The 20,824-nt window shown below is 34.4% G+C and overlaps 1 protein-coding gene across 7 annotated transcripts in view; it reads left to right on the top strand.

The window, feature by feature from the left end:
* The window catches only part of LAMA2 (laminin subunit alpha 2), a 618,419-nt gene that overhangs the window by 361,642 nt on the left and 235,953 nt on the right, over positions 1-20,824 (top strand). For 4 of the 7 annotated variants that reach the window (XM_021936880.2, XM_021936883.2, XM_021936884.2 and 1 more), the window contains exons 15-19: positions 1,156-1,267; positions 7,420-7,473; positions 7,654-7,767; positions 11,136-11,263; positions 20,279-20,365. In XM_021936880.2, coding sequence (XP_021792572.2) covers positions 1,156-1,267; positions 7,420-7,473; positions 7,654-7,767; positions 11,136-11,263; positions 20,279-20,365 — 495 coding nt within the window. The remainder of the gene's footprint in view (positions 1-1,155; positions 1,268-7,419; positions 7,474-7,653; positions 7,768-11,135; positions 11,264-20,278; positions 20,366-20,824) is intronic. The other 3 variants (XM_021936881.2, XM_021936886.2, XM_021936885.2) reach the window with 1 other exon arrangement.

Below are 20,824 nucleotides of genomic sequence, written 5' to 3'. Positions count from 1 at the left end.
TAGTCATTTAATTATGTGCTCTTAGAGTTTATTTAAAATGTATTTTCATACACTAATATGATTTGGAGATACAAATAGTAAAAAGTATATTTCTTGTAATGTTCATGTAGTCATTTTTATTTGGTTTCAACAGTCAATGAAAATAGGTTAATAAAATGTCTAGTATTTCATAATAACCTACCGTGTGTTGCATATTAAACAAGAACTTTATATTCATTTTCCTTTTAAATCAAGCTCAAGGTGTATGGACTATTATATTATCTCCATTGTATAGAAGAAAAAATTGAGGTCTAGAAAGAATAAGTTATTTTCTTCTAGGCCACTGTATTCTTAATAATTAAGCTTTTAAAATGTCTTTTTACAGAAAAATAGGAAAAGCAAGTAAGATACCAGTAACATTTATTTAAATCGTGAATGCATAATAAGAAAAGAAATGTGTGTGTGACAGCATTTTTTCCAATTTTCCATTTGGCCAAACCAGCTTTTCTCTAAAACAATGAGTTATGCCAATTCACTCAACCAACATCACCAGATTGTAAAAAAGTACCAATAAAATGAAGGCCATAGATACAGAGAACAATGGATTTAATTTAGGACAAAAACAAATCCCAGAGATCATTCTAAGTCAGTCAACTGAGCATTTTGAGAAACTTTAGCTTATACCAATGACAAACATGCAGGTTTATCTCAAAGGAAAAGAAAACACAATTGTTTCATCTTTATTTCAATGTAAAAGCTGAGATGGAATGTTAATATTGTCTACTTCTGCTTTCCTTGTTTAAGCACTAAAAGAAATCAAGCAGTCATTGGAATGTTTTCCATTTTAAAAATCCCTTTAACTATATGATTTTAAAAATGTCTATCTATCTTCAAAAAATGAAAATCAAAACACATAGCCAAGAGCCAAGAGACGAGGAAGAACATTCTCATGTCTCTTCAGCATTTGGGGTTGGTGGTGATTGTCAGCACTTTAGAAAGAGCCAACTTGACCTAATGTGACAGACGACCAGAGCTTTTGGTTATGGTATTAATCAACTTCCTTTCTCAGCATACATAATTGGCTTATATTTATGTCATTGTTGCTGTATGATTCCTACAGCTGTATAATACCTAAGAACTTTACTTATTCACCATCTCTTTTTTCCTCTGCCATAGGTTGAGCTCTGTTAACCTTGAATCCGCTGTCTCCTATCCTACTGATGGAAGTGTTGCAGCAGCTGTAGAAGTATGTCAGTGCCCACCAGGGTATACCGGCTCCTCTTGTGAAGTACGTTTGCAAGAATGCATCCTCAGTGCATTCAAAGTTTCCTCAACATTGCTTTCAATAACCTGTTCTAATAAGAGCTGTTTTTTTCTATCAATAATTACACAAATAATGGGTATCACTTAAAAAAGAAACTTGAATGTCTACCAAAAGCTGTGGCTTTCAGTTAGAGTATTAACCACATAATTTCATCTTGTAACTGTGTCTCTCTGAGCTATTTTGCCTATGACTGAAAATCTGATGTTTCTGTCTTTGTTACCTATTTGATCTATTGGATGGTAGCAGAATAAGACTTCAAAATATTTTCTCTTCATTTTCATCATAATGGTTATCCAAAATTTAGCACTATATATTTTTTTACTTTTCTCTCATGTTTTAATTCTATGTATCACACTTTTCCTCTACTTCATTTCTAAGAATACAACCAAATCACAATCATCTGAAGCATTACAATCTTCAGAATGTCAAGAACATAACATATGGAAAAAATACCTTGATAGAGAAAATTGCCTACAGGTCTTTCATTTGTTTAGCACCTGATGTTTGAGATATGTATTGTTGTCTCCGTATCCTAGATTTATAATAAGATTAATGGTTCTTACTTAATACCACAGTGTGTCATCTTAAGGTAACACTTTTTATTTTTTATTTACTTCTATATATTTTCTTTTAGATTGTCTGAAAATTAGTTTTATTTGAAACCCGGTCAAAAAATGTGAGCACTATTTCCTTGACAGAGGGCATGGCTTGCAGATAAATAGGAGCTTAGTTTCTTTAAAATGGTGCCTTTAAGGAATCATTTGAGTGTACTGAGATATTTCACTTCAGAACACTACCTCATTATGCCATTTATAGAAATACTCTAGGCATTGCTTTGTCGGTTCTCTCGTACTTTAAAAATAATGCATACATCTAGAGATACACAGTCATATTCATGACAGCTGTGTTTCCTTTAACTGAGCTCAGATTCACCTTTCTAGAAATAAAACTAGATATAACTTATAGAAGTACTTGCTTTTCCAAAATTCATGTAGATAAGATAAAAATAATTATGGATATCAATTAGCTATGCCAACCCAAATTTGATTTTACATATAAAACATACACTGTATTTGATGAAACAAGAGCCTTTTGCTCTTGATTCCAACCTGACTGCTCTATTGGAACTTTAAAGATCCTCTCTCAATTGGCATAATACATAACTTAATTCTACTCTTGTTTTAATGCTTGTTTCCACATACGTTACTCTCATCCTTTGCATTATCTTTTATACAAGTTCTAAATGCCCATTGAATATAAAATTACTTGAATATTACAATTGCTTAATTGGCTATGCTTTTAGTCTCTTCCTTCTCTCCGTAAAAAATATTTTTGATACATTCTAGATATGTCTGACAAATTCTGTAAATTTACCTGCATAAATTATCAGTAAATACATACAACATAATCCCTGTCCTTATGGAGCTAGCAGTCTGTTTAGGGAGACAATAAATACCTAGGAAAAATGGGATCTCAGTGCTATGTAATTAAGGGACCAGTATGTGCTACAGAACATACATGCAATAATCATTCAGAGGGACGAGCTACTGCAGTGGAGAGAGATGTAAAGTGTCCTGAAGTGGAGAAATCTTAAATTGGATGCTAAATAATGGTAACAGATAGAAGCATTTGAGTGTGAAGAAAAAAAAAAAAAACAAAAAAACAAAAACAAAGAAGAGAGAGATAATAAAAGCTTCCTGTATCTGTCACACAAGAATTGTTTGATAAATAAAGTTACTTTGTAATCCATAAAAGAACTTAACTGAATCAAGAGACAATGAATTTTGGAACTTTGAATTTTCTCTCTGACTTCTTCATTTCTTCTACTCTCTAAAATTCGTTTTTTTCTTTATCAAAATTTTCTAGCCCTAAATTCTCTATTATTCAGTCCTATCCTTTCATTATTTCATTTGCTTTTCAATTAAGTGTAGTTCATAAGGCCAGTCGTTCTAACCTTGTTATCACTAATATCCTGGGATCCCTTAAAAGCTGAGTAAACACCAAAGACCATTAATGTCTTAATTCCAACTTGCTGAGAACCTCTAGCCAAAAACAGATCAAATTACTCCATTGTAGATATTCTCTTTTACTTCATTTGAGGCCAAAGTGTTGATTCAGAATCTTTTTCTCGTTTCTACTTGACTTCTTATAAAGTGTTCTACAGTTAAATCTTTTAAAAATTTTCTTACTTTCATAGTACTGTCATCATTCATTTCACCTGACAGATGAGACAGGTGGGATACTAAAAAAAAGAGTTTTGGGCAATCTCAGTTTCTTCTATGTAATGGAAATAATATTAACCACCTCGTGGGATACTAAAAAAAAGAGTTTTGGGCAATCTCAGTTTCTTCTATGTAATGGAAATAATATTAACCACCTCATAGAATTGCTTGTTTGTTCATACTTTCATTTAGCTGACTAGTATTTGATGAGCATATATTTTGAGACAAACAAGACCCTACACATGGAAAATAGTACAATTAACAATGCAGATATTGTACCTGTCCTCAAAGATGTTGCATTGAGTGGTGGCATTAACAATATGCCAGAAAGCAAATATAAATAAATGTGACAAATTCTATGAAGGAAATAAACAGGGTGAAATAAATAGGGTTCTATGATAAAGTTACTGCAAGTGGTTATATGAAGGTTAGAAAGTCTGTTTTGTAAAAGTTTGTCAGGAAAGGCTTCCTGAGGTGGTGACAGCAAATGGAATGTTGAAGAATGAGAGGGACAACGATGTAAAAAGAGCTGCTAAGGAAGCAGTGTAGATTGTGGAGTATGTAAGGACTGCAAAGAAGGAGCATGGCTGGAGCTTTGTAAGCAAGGGGAAAAGTGGGACAAGATGTGAATGGAAAAGCCAGGCCATTAGGAGTTTTGCACATATGATAAGAATTAAGCATTTTATTCTCATGGCATGGAACATCATTGCAAACCTTTTAGTAGAGTAGTGAAGTAGTGTAGTGATCTCATTTACATTTTTGGGTTTGGGGTGTTTCTTGTTTTTTGAGACAGAGTCTTGCTCTGTCACCCAGGCTGGAGTGCAGTGATGCTGTCAAAGCTTACTGCAGCCTCAAACTCCTGAGCTTAAGTGATCCTCCTGCCTCAGCCTCCTGAGTAGCTGGGACTACAGGTATATACCACTATGCCCAGCTATTTTTGTTTGTTTGTTTGTTTGTTTTAATAGAGACAAGACCTCACTATGTTGCACAGGCTGGTCTCGAACTCCTGAGCTCAAGCAATCCTCCCACCTCAGCCTCCCAAAGTTCTGAGGTTACAGGCATGAGCCAATGCACACAGCCTGAGTTACATTTTTTTGAAGAAGGCATTATGGCTACAGTAGGAAGAACATGTCTTAGGAGGGCATGAATGATAGGAAGGAGAAGGGTTAATATGTAGTTGCAGTGGAACACAGCAATAATAGTGGTTGCTGTTAGGATCATGGCAGGGGATATAAAAAGACTTATCATATTCTATATATATTTTGATAGTAGAACCAGTAGGACTCACTGATTCAAGACTGTATGTCTGGGGAGAGATTAAAGAAATAAAGAGTTTAAGAATGAGTCATGGATGACCAGTATGAACGATTGATCAGTTGCATGTGTTGTCATTTACTGAGCTGAGGAAGACAGAGAGAGGAATAGTTGGTAGGGGTGGGGGGGTATGGAATCCATAGTCCAGTTTAGACATTTTAGGTTTGAAAAGGCTGTGAAGTGTAAATGTCAATGTGTATTTATAATATTCAGGTCTTAAATTCAGCATGTCTGTCTGGTCTAGAGATATGTTTTTGGAAGGCATCATAAACTATGGAACTGAATAAAATTACCCAGGAGAAAGTGCGATTGATTAAAAAAAGAGAAAAATAACCCAACTCAAACCCCGAGGAGCTCCTGACATTAAGAAGCAGGGTCAAAGCAGAGGACACGGCAAAGAAATATGGTAGAAATTTGAGAAGTGTGATGTCATAGAAGTTGAGAAAAGAAATTGTGAGAGGAAAAAGAGTCAGCTAGGCCCCAGGCTGATGAAAGGTCAGATAAAATGCAATTGCAGAATCGTCCCTCAAATTTGGCTGCATGGAATTTGGTGACAAGGACCAGAGCAGTTTTAATTGAGAGGTGGTGACACAAAACAGATTAGAATGGAATGAAGTGTGAAAAAGAAGTGAGGAATATAATACTTGTTAAGAGTAGTGTTACTGAAAAGAAAAACATAGATGACTAGAAAAGTTATATGAGGTTGAGGACAGTTTTGTCATTTGTGTTTTGTTTATTTTTGATGGAGACACTAGATCGTATTTTTTTTGTGCTGATAATAATGACCCAGTAGAAAAGAAAGTTATTACTAATGCATCAGAGAAAGTGAATATTGAGAAGAAAACAGGTGCTGGAATCAGATGACAAGTGGAGCAATGTTCCTTTAGGAAGAAAGACCCCACATCCCCCACATCTCTTGTTTGGAATGAGAATATGGCAACAAGGTTTGGAGATATATGCTTAGATCTCTGGACTTGTTAGTGCAAAGATGGCTTTAATTTTTTCTGTGAGTAATAAGATAAAATCACTGGCTAAAAGAGAGGTGTAAGGAGTTGGGAAGATTGAAAAAAGAAGACGTGGTATGAGTAGTGCATTTGCAGAGTATTAAAACAAAAAACTTATTAAGGAAAACTTCATGGATATCTGTCTGAAAACAGATTAGTTCTCTCCCTTTTCTCAATATCCTTAATTTTTACCCCCTTATGAACATGTAGCTTCACCGGCTTTTAAAAAAGTATATTACAGAAGGAAATCACTTCTATAATAAATCTAGGGATGCAAACAATTAAATGGGGAGGTATGGGAAGGGATTTAATTGGGAGAAATGGAAATGGAAAGGGATAGAAATTTGACAATTTTGGGTTGGTTGTGGGAGTTGAACAACGAGAGCACATGGACACAGTGGGGGAACATTACACACTGGGGCTTGTTGGGGGGTGGGGGGCTAGGGGAGGGATAGCATTAGCAGAAATACCTAATGTAGATGATGGGTTGGTGGATTCAGCAAACTACCATGGCACGTGTATACGTATGTAACAAACCTGCACGTTCTGCACATGTATCCCAGAACTTAAAGTATAATAATAACTAAAAAAAATAAATTTGACACTTTTTTGCTACGGCTCAAATTAAAGAGAAAGTTTATTTTATTTATTTTCAGATATGAAGTATCAGTATATAATGTTTTTATGTGTTTGTTATTGATGCTCAGATTTGAGAGTCTTCATATCCTGAGGCAGAAGGAACATTTCCACAGACATATAACACAATTCTATATCCTTTATTACTTCAGTGATTTCTCTTTTGTTTCCTTTTTCAACTGGAAAAGATGGGCTTTTCATGATATATGATGTTGTAGTCAACCATCCAGAAATATAGTAAATAAGCCACAAGATGCAATTTCACTGGAGGGGGATCATAAGCTCTTAGAGGGCAGCAGTATTTGCCTCGTGCTTATTTTGCATCTCATCCACTTTGTAGTAATCCCCACAGACGAAAAACTTAATTAAGGATGACGGGGAACTTAGAGCAGGCATTGACACAGGGAATCTAAGACTCAAATATCCTGTTTTAATCAGAATTCAGTTTTTATATAATAAAGTGTTTCACATTTTAAACAAGGAATGAAAAATGCAGGCAAAGTTATAGAAGAATGCCATAAAGTAAACTAACAAGAAAGTATGTGGGAAATAAATCATAAACTTTTTGTATACATAGCAAAGCATTATAGGATTGAGGAAATTTAGCATGAAATACATGAATTATATATGTGTAGAAATGAGCTGTGTACGTGGTCAAATATAAGTGTGGGTGCTGCCTTTCTTCCAAATCATGTCAAATATTTTCTGGAAATGATGAAGTTAAGGGCAATTAGTATGTGGGAAAGTGAACACATTCCAGAAAATCAAAATTGCTTGGGATGACATTGGGTACTCTCTTAGGCTAAGATTATATGATGAGTCCTTTTATATCAGCTGCCTTTTTTACAGTACTTTTTCTTCTATTTTCCTGTCTGTGCTTTTTACTTTGAGACTGTCACATTTCAATTCTTTATATCTCTGCTTTATTTTACCATTTCAGAAGCGACACCAAGCTAATGCTTCCTCTAATCTCATACCTGCCAATAACACTAAGGTCAGTGCAAAGCCCCAGTGTCAGGAAGAATACCTCTGTCGCAACGTGTCAATAATGGCAATGCTTTGACAAGCACATTTGATGAGTTTCCTACATGTTATTTTCTATTATCACAAAACAAACAAAAACAACTTTTTGTTTTAATCTCCAAAACCGACTAAAGCCTTATCTTCCTTTCAGTCTTGTTGGCCTAGGCACAGGCGAGTTAACGGCACCATTTTTGGTGGCATCTGTGAGCCATGTCAGTGCTTTGGTCATGCGGAGTCCTGTGATGACGTCACTGGAGAATGCCTGGTAAGTGCTCTCTTCTCTGGGGGTGCTGATTGACAAGTCTGAAATCATCTCAACAGATGCTACAATTCAGTTACTACCTGGGGACCTTAAACACTTGAGTCAGTAAGTGCTTTGACAAAGATCTTTGTATTGAACTGAATTGGAACTGAGAATGCTCTTTCATATGTGATCTCCCTAATGAATATGAAGAAGTGTTTATTCATATTAGTCCAAGAATTAAATTAGAATCACATATATTATTTTAAGGCATAACTTATGATTGGAGATATAACTACCATGAATATATATGGTTTACTTCCTTCTATAAATCTATGGAAAGTACAGTGTACTTTTAAAATAGAGAATAAGTTTTATCCCCATAACATGAAAAGTATAAAATATAACCTTTACAGGAAACATAATTAAGTTTTCTTCATGTTGAAAGTGAAAACATACTGCATATTTTTACTTAAAATGTTCAGAATTTAACTAAATGCATAGCGTCATTTGTAGATTAAAAATAAAAACAATATGTAATACATATTCACCAGAGCTGCTTCTCCTTTACAATTAAGTCTAAGCTTTAACCAGAAAATAGGCTTTACAAAGTGCAAAGCACTTCCATCCTGCTAAGAAGTCTCAGGATTGGAGAATTACACTGAATAGACCATTTTGATTAACTCAAGGGCATGTTAGTTTTATATTGTCTGACATGGCATGAAGCTTGAAACAACACTTCTCATTTCATTAGTCTTGCAGAAACACAATTTAAAATGGTGCCAATTTAGGAGGATATCACACTCTCATTTCCCTGAAGAATTTAAGGCGGACTCTGTTATCTGTAATTCTTAATATTCTATCTTTCTCTTGCTCGTTTTCCCCCATTTCTCTTCTACTTAAAAGCTTCTGGGAAAAATCCAAAATGAAAATTCAGGGCTTTCGTTTCAGTATAATTTGGCATTTAGGTTTATTGATGCTCTTTCTCTTTTCTCTATATAAGATTTTGTTTAATTGCATTGCATTATAAAGCCTGAGAGTCTTAATTTGTGGATCAGTAGATTTTTGAAATGACATTTTTATGAATAGAAAGACTAAGTGATTTTCATTTTAATTATGCCATAAGTCTTTTAAAATATACTTTGGGAAAAATATTGGGTTACCTTTAAACACTTTACTAACATGCAATAGGAAATAATATTCAGCCCAAAACTGACATGGAATTGTTTTATTTACCCTAAGAAGACAAAAATAAGTATGTCATAATACCAAACTCATAATGTTCCCTATAGTCATATTTCATGTTGAATTCATTAGGATAAAATCAAATCAAATGTTCATGCTGAATTCATTAGGATGAAAGCAAATTGGTCCATTTGGTGATGTGATATTTCTAAAATGAGAAGCCTTTTTTAACGAACGAAACAGTGTTATTCAGCATAATTTTGAGAGAAAGAAGGGAGAGAACAGACCCTACTAATGAAACCTACTTTACTGATTTTGTTTCATGAACAGAGAGATAGGAGGTCTCTTTCAAATAACAGAGCGATCTTGAGGCAACAGTGGACATCTTAATGATAAAGACAGAATCTGGTGTTTCCTGAATTTTCCATCATAGCTAGTAAATAGGTGATCATGTAGGATATACTGACTTTCAAGTGCCCTTTCTCCAAAATAGTACTGAAAACTAAGTGCTGATATTCCATTTTGAGTATGTGAGTTCTGATATAATATACAAAGAGAAGAATATTTTAATGTTGCTCATCAAGGGCATTCTTACTGTTCAGTTGACCCTGCATTTTAGCTTCTTATTTAGTTTTCATGAGCATTAAATAGTATGGATTTTACCATGAAAAATAAATTTATGAACAAATGCTTAGCTTGCTTTAAAATTTGATTATAAATGATCTGAAATATATTTTTGACAACAGAACAAAATCTAAACTTCTGCAATAGTGTAGGTCTATATTAAAAAGACATTTTAACTCAAAGGACATTTGAAGTAAGCCAGGAAATATTCAATGTCACATGGGAAGATTGCATGCTTGCTTCTTCTCATGGTTCTTGTGATATGTAATGTGAGCAAAAATTTGTAAAGCGCTTTTGTAACAGGACGCCTGTAAAAATAACCAGTTCATCAGAGTGAAACTTCCATCTTTTTGTTTTGATTTCCATTATATAGGTTGTCTGATGCTATTTTCTGGTTTCCACTACAAAAATACTTGAGTTTTAAGATGATTTTTATTTAATGAAACATGACATTAGAAAATGTAAGAACTACATAATATTTCTCTTTTAAATCAATAATTGGGGGGAAAAAACCCTCTTAATTATGCAAGATTTTCAGTTGAAAGTTGGAAATACCGTTTTCAACATGTTTAAGGCATAATTAATTTTTTGATTCCATTTTTTGAAAACCCTTAAGTCTTTGAAGACATAATTTTAGTTGTATCAGTGAGATAACATGCAAATAATTTTACAAAAAAACAAAACAATTCTTTAGTAATAGTTTAGTTTAGCTAAATCTAAAAATTGAAGGGAAGTAAAACAAAAATCAAATCAGGGGAAAAATCTTTCTCCATGTTTTGCCCATTAAATCCCAATATGCTGCATTATTAAGGCAACTATTCATAGTGGGGTTGACCTTAATGCTATCTTTTAAAATGTTTTGTAAAAAATAAATTTCAGAAAGAATTTTAAATAACTTAAAGAAAAGCCTATTTTCAAATATCACCAGTTACTACAGAAATACATATTCACATTTAGTTGATGAAACTGGCATATGATGTGTAAAATTTTTCAGATTTCTCAATGTTTGATTATGAGTCAAGCAAGCTTCTCACAGCTGTAATACAGTAGTGCATTGTCCAAGCCATCAGAGTCCACTGAGGCCAAAATTAATGTCTGAGCTAAGAGGGCATAGCCCCAGAGGATTTATATGACTAGCCACAGTCTCCATTAAGTCAGCAATTTCAAGCTGAACAATTGATTTTTACCTAGAATCAGCTACAATTTCCATTAAACATATGTTGTTAGTGCTCTATGACTATACACACACACACACACACACACACACACACACAAAATCATGTATTTTCTTAAGGAAAAAAACTAAAGAAAAAAATGAAGTAAGATTTGCATAATGAAAAACATTAAAATGAATTTCAGTCATCTTTTTGTAAGTATGCATATGCTGAAATTAGTATGTAGTTTATAAGCTAGATATTAAATTAACTTTCAATGCTATTTCCCTGCTGTAAAATTGACCATTTAACATGGGAAAGATATTCTTGCTGGTGGGGAGCAGACTAAGGACTTCGTAGACCTATTTTTGGCAGCATGTTGATCCCTGACACCAAAATAATAAACTCTGATGCGCATTTCTTTCTCAGAACTGTAAAGATCACACAGGCGGCCCATATTGTGATAAATGTCTTCCTGGTTTCTATGGCGATCCTACTAAAGGAACCTCTGAAGACTGTCAACCCTGTGCCTGTCCACTCAATATCCCATCCAATAAGTAAGTAACAAACTTACCCCGTGAATAAATTCAGCATCCATTTCTGCAAGTACACTTTTCATAGCAAATATACCCTTTTTCTTATCCCATGTAAATAAATAATAAACACAGACATGAATTTTTTTCAGAAAAATAATATGAATTTTCCAAACCTAAGGTATTTAAAACTATGAAGATTTCTAAGAATTTGTAATTTTTTAGCTCTAGTTTTGGTGATTTAATATCTGAGAGTAGAACTCAAAAAGAATTTTGACACCAATTCCAAAGAACATAAACATTTATACAAACACATACATATGCATGCATGTACACACCTACACACAGACACATACCCATCTTCATGCCTTAATAAAAGGATACAAATACAGCTAATTTGGATTCTACCCATACACTATTTTTTTTTGTGAATCTTGGGCAAGTCATAAACCTCTTAAAATGTAAACTGAAGGGGCTGATTTAACTGACTTTTAAGCAGCCATCCTATCTCTTCTTTTTTAAGAAATTCCAGTTGTTTACCTAGAACAACCACCTTAGAGCAGATTTTTAAAAAGCACACAGCAACAAGAAAGAGCACTTGACTTCCTCATTTCCTTACCTTTTAGGGGAATGTTATATCCAGCTGCTTGAATTCACATTTCCTCAGGGCAGCCATCTCTAAGTAAACAGCTAAGCACACCCCAACAAAAATGTTCTGTTTTGTTTTTAAATTGGGATACTATGTTGAAAAAACATCAACAATTGTTACTCAAAAGCAATTACAGATAACTATACTTTTAAATAAAAGGAGATTCTTTTCTGAAGAACTCTCTTAAAGGTGAGCTTAGTGCTTAATGAAGTTCATATCGTATTGTACACTTTCCAGCTATCTCTACGCACTGTGATAACTGACAGAGCAAAAATTGTCAATGATCTTTAAGGGAAATCTGTCAGCTATAGTCTTTTAATGTGAAGATGTGATCAAGTAGGTCATACTTCAAACTCTTACCCAGAATGCGCCTAATTAAAATGGTCTTTTGTTAGATTCAATGAATACTATAAGCTAAAGACTTTCAGATAATTCTGACATTAAGTTTAAATGTTCTACTTGGAACTGTTCTTCCTACTGTTCAATCCGCATGAAATCCTTATCCTCCCAATGACCTTCTTTACTCAGAATGTTTTACCTTACTCATTGTTTGGAAAAGAAAAGAAAGCACTACTATTTAATAAAAGCAGACTGCTATATTCTAGGCCAAACACTATATTTGGTATTATTTCACCTTCAGCTATAACTCAGTAAGGTAGATATTATTATCCTCATTTTATAGATTAAGAAATGAAAACTATTGGTAGAAAAAATGGCATTATGGTGCCAATTCTAGAACCAGAATCTTTGGTTTAAATGCTGGGTTCCATTCTTTCCAGCCGTGCAACTTTAGGCAAGTCACTGAAACTCTCCGTGCCTCAGTTCTGTCATCATTAGTTATAATAATAGGACTCTCATAGGGTTGATGTGGGAAAGACATAATTGAAATGTGTAAACCACCTAAACTGTGACTGGATATGATGAACCCAATCTAAGAGCTCACTGTTATTAACCTGCTCAGAGTCATCGAGCATTAAAGTATCAGAGTTGGAATTCTAGTTTTAAAATCCATGTGCTTTCCAAATCTCTACAGTCTACAATGAAGACTTTAAAAACAATACACAGTGCATTTTAAGTGATAACACTAAAAGCAATAATTAATTCGTTAGATAAGTCAATTTATCTGGCAAGATTTTGAGAAAATAAGACGTTGGTTTAATGCAGGGGTCCTCAACCATCTATGGCCTGTTAGGAACCGGGCTGCCCAGCAAGAGGTGAGTGGTGGACGTTACCACCTGAGCTCTGCCTCCTATCAGATCAGGCAGGCATCAGATTCTCATAGAAGCTTGAACCCTATTGTGAACTGCACCTGTGAGGGATCTAGGTTGCATACCCCTTTTGAGAGTCTGACTGATGCCTGATGATCTGACGTGGAACAGTTTTATCCCAAAACTCCTCCCCTGCGTCTGTGGACAAAATTGTCTCCAAAACGAGTACCTGGTGCCAAAAATGTTGGGGACCACTAGTTAGTGTATATTAGTGATCAGAACATTTCCAGGGCTTAAGGCATGAGCCTGAATGAGCACAAAGCTGAAGATTCTTTAACAACCAAGGATGTTAGAGAAGAGGAAGAAGGCAAGAGAGAAACCTACTGGAAAATAATGAATATAGGAGAACAAATGAAATATATTCCTTCATAATTAATGGCTACTCAAGTCTATGATAGTCACAACATCACATAAAAACCTGCACTCTGGTATGTAAGTGAAGAGTTAGATCACCCAATGGAAGACCTACTCGTTTGCCATGGCTGAATGGCATTCTCTTAACCATCCTCATTTACATGAAACTCATTGTTCATGACTAACATGCATTTGAGGAAAGCAGAAGGATTTCATCTGGCCACTTGTATTGCATCTTCGTCTCAGCCAAGATATCAAGAGCATTAGCACCACTATCAATCCAGTAGAGCTGGCTGCTCATTGCACCATGTGAATTCCAGCTGAATACATATTAGAATTATATAATTGGTTGAGTATATAAACCCTATGGATTTACCCTCAAGTCTGACCAACATTTACTACAAATGCAGAAGAAACATTAGGGAGATAATTTTGCTTGGATAATTATAGGCATTCATGACCCATTGTTGTCTCTTTATTTGCTGTGCATTTACTTGGATAATGGGTTCTAATTGTTGTTTCTGAAAAAGAAAGAAAGTCTGCAAGCATTAAAACACAGTCTATCAGTGCCAAAGGGATTGGGGTTCCAGTGTCCAATAATGTTATTTCCTAAAAGATGTGTATTCCAATTTGGTATAATTATGTTGATCCTGATTTTTAAAAATGCAGATAACACAGTGATAGCAATACCAGTAACACCAAGTATTTAAGGATTCTTCCATTTTCAAAGTGCTTTCACTTAGAGTAAGTAATTAGCAATTATTAGTAAATATTATAATTAGCAAATTATCAAATATTAATATTATAAAATATTAAAACTAGCAAATTACTATATAATAATTTTATTTTTAGGAATAGAATTGGGACTAGAGTAGCAATCTATTTCAAATTCCAGCTTTCAATGTGGTATTTTAACAAGCAGAAAGGGAGGGCAGTGATAATTCACTTAGTTTATAAATCCTAGAAGTTTTGTGATAGGATTATAATGTCTTTTACATTTAAAACAATTTAAAACAATTTTACATTTAAAACAACTAGAAAATTATCATAGTTTAACTGCACAACTGTAATGAGAAAAATCCATTTTCGTCTAACAACCTGAAATGTTTAAAAAAAATCAGTAAACAAGACACTTACTGACCTAGGGAAACTATCCTTTTTAAAAAGGTTTTGTAAAAAACATTACTGTTATAATGTGAGCTAGAAACTCTGAGATATGAATTGAATATGTGCACATAATCCTGAAGATGGGATTTTAATTTCCATGGGTTATTCAGAGGAAAAAAAAAAAAAAAAAAGAGCTAAAGGTTGCTGCAACCTTCATGGGAAGTCTAAAGCTTAGTGATAGTTTTACCTTGGTGATTTATCTATTTAATCCCTGGTCATAAATCTTATAGATCACAAGCATTTTGGCTCCAAATTTCTTAGATAATATTGCTAAATAAATCAAATGTGTAAGAAGATAGAGATAGATTGGTGTAATTATTATGATGTATGAATACAGACAAGCATATAATATTTAAATTATACATATATATCAACTTCATCAACTATTTACGGTGGTCACTGTGCTTGGCCTTCTCATCTTGTTGATGTATCTATTCTAGCTGTAGATTGTAACTAGGCAGTAACATTTATCTGGAGAGAAACAAATAAAAATGTAAGTATTCCAAATGTTTGTATTCATTAATTTCTGGTATCACATAGCTTATAGGTTAAATAAAATATGAAAGTGACATGTGAATCTCTGCCTTTGAATACTTAGGATGTGTTTGAATATATAATATTATTGAAGTTGTTATAGATTTTCATCAGTTATATAATAAAAGACAGTATTGGCACAAGGCTGGGCAGAGGTAGGCCCTCAATAAGTTCTGTCTACTAATATCGTTGTAAATACTACTGCCTTGTGTGGGTCAGGAATGCTGAAATTTAAGTTTTTGAAAGAATGAAACTCAAATTTAAGTTGACCTTTAGGCTCACTCAAGAGATCATATTGAATGCACATTGTTAAAATTAATATAGAGAAATATATTCCAAGACAAGAGGTAAATTTAAGGAAACATCCAATTCAACCATATTCTCTAGAAAATTGAGAATGCTCTAGATGCTTTAGTACTCTTTCCTACACATTGTTTTATGTCCACATGGGAGATTATGATGGGTCTTCCTGGTTCCATATACCAAAGGAAAAAACTAAAGTTCAGAGAAATTAAATGCCTTGATAGTGATTATACAGCTTGCTTGTGGCAGAACCAATATTGGAACTCATATATTTTGACTCACCTCTCTGTGCTTCTTCCAGTGGGGCTACAGTAATAGAAACAATTACAGAAACATTGAAAAGAAGCAAAAAAGAAAAAAAAAAATCAATAGAATTTAATGTCAGACAAACTGTAAATGTTCACTGTAAAAATCAGTAAATCTTCACTGTTTGGCAAGAGTTATGTTAACTATGCTACAAAGTTACAGTTATATTAACAGGTATGTTAATATGAGGGACTACAACTAATATAAGGGATGCGAAAACTGCAGATTTAATTCTTAAACTATTAACTAAATATCTTAAACGTTAAATCAACATACCTTAATTTGTTTAAAAATTTGTAAAAAAAAAAGGCAAAGTTTTTGAAAAATTAGTAAATTGTATCTATAATTTATTATGGCACTATGCTTTCATACTTTTTCAGTATAAAAGGGTTTATCAAATCAATCATATTATTCCATTTTGCAGAATAGGAAACGGGTTTAGAGAAATATATCATTCAAAGACATACTTAGAAAATAAATCAAGTCTAATTAAAAAATCCAATTGTGGAGATTAAGTCAGATTTCATAGTACTTAAAGGTAATTAAAGAAATAAGTGTTTGCTTAATGATTCTTCTGAGAATAAGTAGGAGAGATCATTGAACTGAAGAAGAAAAAACTTAGAGAGAAACTTCAGAAATGTATGAAGCTAACACCAAAATCATGAAGTAAATGATTTTTTTCTTTTTCTCCTCTTCCTCTCAGTCCTCTGCCCCTTCTCAGTTATGTGTGGATAGTCTCATTACCCTCATCTGCAGCTTCTCCACTGACATTGCGTAGCCACTCAGAATGGTTTCTTTTCCTACCCAACTGTTCAAGATGATAATTAGTTGAAAGGGTCCTGATCCCCTATATATGCAAATACAGAACATGCCCTGATTCTCTAACCCTCATGATGGAAGTTTTAATTTTATGCTCGTGATTAAAGGAGTGATTGTTTTATATGACATCACAGTCCCAAGAAGCAATCCCTTGTATTTTATTTTAAATGCATGACAGTTAAAGACACACAAAATATTCTCACACATTTACTTAATATGTGTTTAATTGTATTTTAGAGTATTGGATTAACTCTCTGTGGGAGCATTTTATGTTAGAACTGAATTTCAGGACCCACAGGAGAAGTTTCCCTGATGTCTGATAATCAGGAATTGTTGAGCTTCTATTGAGCAACTGTTTTGGTTTTGGCTTCTGGCTGCTCTGAATTGTTTACCTGTTGATTGTTCACTTTTGCATTAGCTGTGAAAAACCTCAAGGCCAAATGCTGATCCACCATTATCAAATGGACATACCTTATAACATGCAGTTTGAATTCTAAATACACCCTTGAATTTATCTTTTTTTTAGTATTTTTTTATCTTTAACCTTGCTTTATTCTTAATGCACATATTTTGACAGATAGAATTAAATTATTTTTAGAACAAGATTGATTGTTTCTGTATGTATGCATGTACATGCATAAACATACATGCATATGTTGACATACATAGTCACATGTATACACGTGTATGTACACATACATATATGCATACATGTACACATACATATATGCATACATGTATACATACTTATAAGTAGATCGTTATAAAAATAAAAGTGTATATTCAACCATTAAGAGGGATTATTTTCATGTCCAGCTTCTTATTGGTTATCCCAATAACAGCTTCTCTTCCTCCCCTATTTGTGGAAAATGCCTGCTGCTCTTGGCTTTCTTGTGTTTCCTGTGGCGTGGTTTGGATAATCCAGGATGAAGAACATTCTCTGCTGGTGTGGAGCTAGCCAAATAGAGATAAATGACATAATCTTGGAATCACTTGAACTCAGTGATGATCTCAAAATTTCCTCTTTGTGTCACGGAACAATTAGCTTCATATCTTGGCCAAAATCAGTGCTAAGTCACTGCATTTGCCAATGCAAATTCTGTAGACGTTTTTTACTGTGCATGTTTATTTCTCATTCTAATTTTATTTTTGTTGTTGAATGCCATCTTCTGCCATAGCTGTAACTGCAATTACAGCAATAAGAGAGTGAATCTTCAGTTTATGTTGTTGAAAGAATATCAAAGCACAAATACAGATATATTTTATGAGAAAGTTTTATTTGGATGCATTATGTCAAGTATCTACATTACTAGAAACCTAAACTTACTTAATTCTTACCAGTAGGTTTCAATGACAGTTGGTTATAGGAAGAAGAGAATATCACCTTAAGAATCTGAAGTCCTAGATCCCATACTAAATTCTCCTGGAAATTTTGTATATGACTTTGGTTAAGAAAAACTGTGCCTGCCCCAACCAACTCATAGGATTTTGTGAAAATGTGGTAAAATTGTAAATGTATTCTGAACGGTAAGGAGCTAGTCAAATCTAACATATTCTTATTGCTTAATTTTTTTCTTGAAAAAGTGTTGATTTTTGTCAGTGAACACCTTTTACTTTACTTATGTTGGTTTTAACTGACATGTGAATGCATTTAATAATTTGAAATCTATTTTATGAATAGATTTAAAGTGTAGGGTGCAGTGGCTCATGCCTGTAATCCTAGCACTTTGGGGGGCCAAGGCAGGTGGATCACTTGAGGTCAGGAGTTCAAGACCAGCCTGGCCAATATGGTGAGACCCCATTTCTACTAAAAATACAAAAATTAGCCAGGTGTGGTAGCACCCGCATGTAATACCAGCTACTCAGGAGGGTAAGACAGGAGAATCGCTTGAACCCAGGAGGCAGAGGTTTCAGTGAGTCAAGATCGCACCACTGCATTCCAGCCTGGGCAACAGAGCAAGACTCTGTCTCAAATAAAATAAAATATTTTTAAAATTTTCGGAAGCCTTGTCAACAACCATTGACACGAGTTATGATAAACTGATGTAGGATTATAAAAAATAATTGGTACAGTTTTCTTTCAATCAGTGTAGTCCTATAGAGGGGGTATTTTAACCTGCGCATCTTCAGTGCAATCACAATCCTGTCAAGAAAATCACCCATAGTAAACTGTCTTTGGATCATGTGTAGCAAAGTACAGGATGCTTTATAAAAGGAGGTTATTTACTCGCGGTGCACACGCTGGGTATGTCTTGTCTGCTGTTCATGACAGCTACCATAACTCCTTAATGTGGAATCTTTGATCCAGATAATATTTATAAATTCAAAGCATCCCAGACCAGGTTTTATCTCTTTGACCCAACAGATTCATTTAGACTTTCCACTGAGCTGAAATGTTTAAAACATAAACTTACCTGGTCCTAATATCTTGCTAGTATCCCAAAAATGAGAAGAACTATTAAATCTTTGCAGAACTACCCAGAGTTAAGCCAGAGAAATACCATTCAGAAATAATGTTCATGATCTGATCTGCACCGAAGTTAAGAAAGTATTTCAAAGTAATTCAAGTGTCAGGAGCAGGATGAAATCAGGACTTGCAATGTTTAATTTGTTGTTCTTTCTTTAATTCATTTAGCCATCAAGCAAGCCTGTATTGAATTGCCCTGTCATATATAATAGAAAATAAATCTACTTAGGGAAAACATAATAAGAGAAAGATTAATTGAGGGCATTTCCCTTTGAAATGGTAGCACAGCAGACCTTACAGAATTCAAAATGGTTGATGGCCCTTCAGAGAGCCAGTCGAGAACCGCATTACCATGTGTCAATCTTGGGGTAGGGGTTCGTGTATGAGAGGTGCCTCTCACAAGGCAAAGAAGCATGACTGGAGTGAAACATGTTGTTGAAGGCTAAAGCTAGCACCTGAGTTCTCTGCTGGTTCTTCATCTGGTGTTCAGCTCTATTACTTCAGACCCAAATTAGAAATATGTGCAAAGAAAGAAGTGAACTTTGAAACATGCCAGAAGGTATGAGATGGCAAGGTTGCTTTTGTTTGTTGAGGTTTATGATAAGTTTAGGTAGAATATGCACACTTGATCTCTTCTGAAAGCTTTCCTGAGGTGTGAGGGCATACCTGCAAGGAAGCACATGCCACAGCCTGCACACAGGCATGCCCCGCTATGGCAGCAGCTGAAGAAGGAAGAACTGCCACCACCACTGCCACATACTGAGATTTCCAAAATCTCTAACAAATTTCTTCAGGCTGCTTCAAAGTCAGAGGGATTTGGCTAGAGAAGAAAGTATGTGAGGCTGCATATGTGCCAGGCCTGGAGGAATTTCTAAAAAGCAGCTCTTCATTTCCACTTGTTACTGATGATCACGACCCAGAGCAGTCGGAAGTCAGTTAATAACATGTCACAGGGATACTGCTCTCCACTGGGCTATATTCACGTCTGCAGAAACAGCAATGTCATTTCATCCTCCATTGGCCAGACCCTAATCTCCATCTCTGGGGCGAGAATGACCAGCCTGTACTCTTTTGTCAGAGCAGTAGTGGAGGGAGAAATGAGAAAATGCTGCTAATGACTTTGTGTATGTGTTTCTTCCTTGTCCCTGTTTTCCACAACAATATCAACGTAGCTTTAGCCCAACGTGCCATTTAGATCGGAGTCTTGGATTGATCTGTGATGGATGCCCTGTCGGGTACACAGGACCACGCTGTGAGAGGTAAGCGTGTGCTGCACTGTCTTACAAAATGATTTCTACCTTGGGAGTTATAAAACCACAGATACAATCATCCTTTGCATCATCCTTTGGAGAAAAATGGCCACACTCAATGAGGTGAAATAAAGTTTCTCAACACACTTGTCAAACAAATGCATTATATTTTTGTAATTTATTTATTTTTCAGAAATTGCTTCATAAATCTTCATTCACTCAGAGAATATCTGATTAATGTTTTAATCTTAAAGGTTAAGTATTAACCTACAATCTTTGTAGAAAGTATTGCTCAAGTGGAAAGTCATGCACTTTAAAATTTATCTTGCTGTCTCTGTCGGCACCATTTATTTTTCATAATTAGCTTTTTGTCCTTAAAATGTAGCTTGAATGCATAGTTCATAGTTCACCAAGTGGTTCATAATTTACTTTAAATATACTTGAAAATAGAAACAAAATGTAATTTAT

This window comes from Papio anubis, chromosome 6 (assembly GCF_008728515.1).
Source record: "Papio anubis isolate 15944 chromosome 6, Panubis1.0, whole genome shotgun sequence".
Classification (NCBI taxonomy): domain Eukaryota; kingdom Metazoa; phylum Chordata; class Mammalia; order Primates; family Cercopithecidae; genus Papio; species Papio anubis.
Note: the sequence above shows the minus strand (reverse complement) of the source record. Positions and strands in the feature narration are given on the sequence as shown.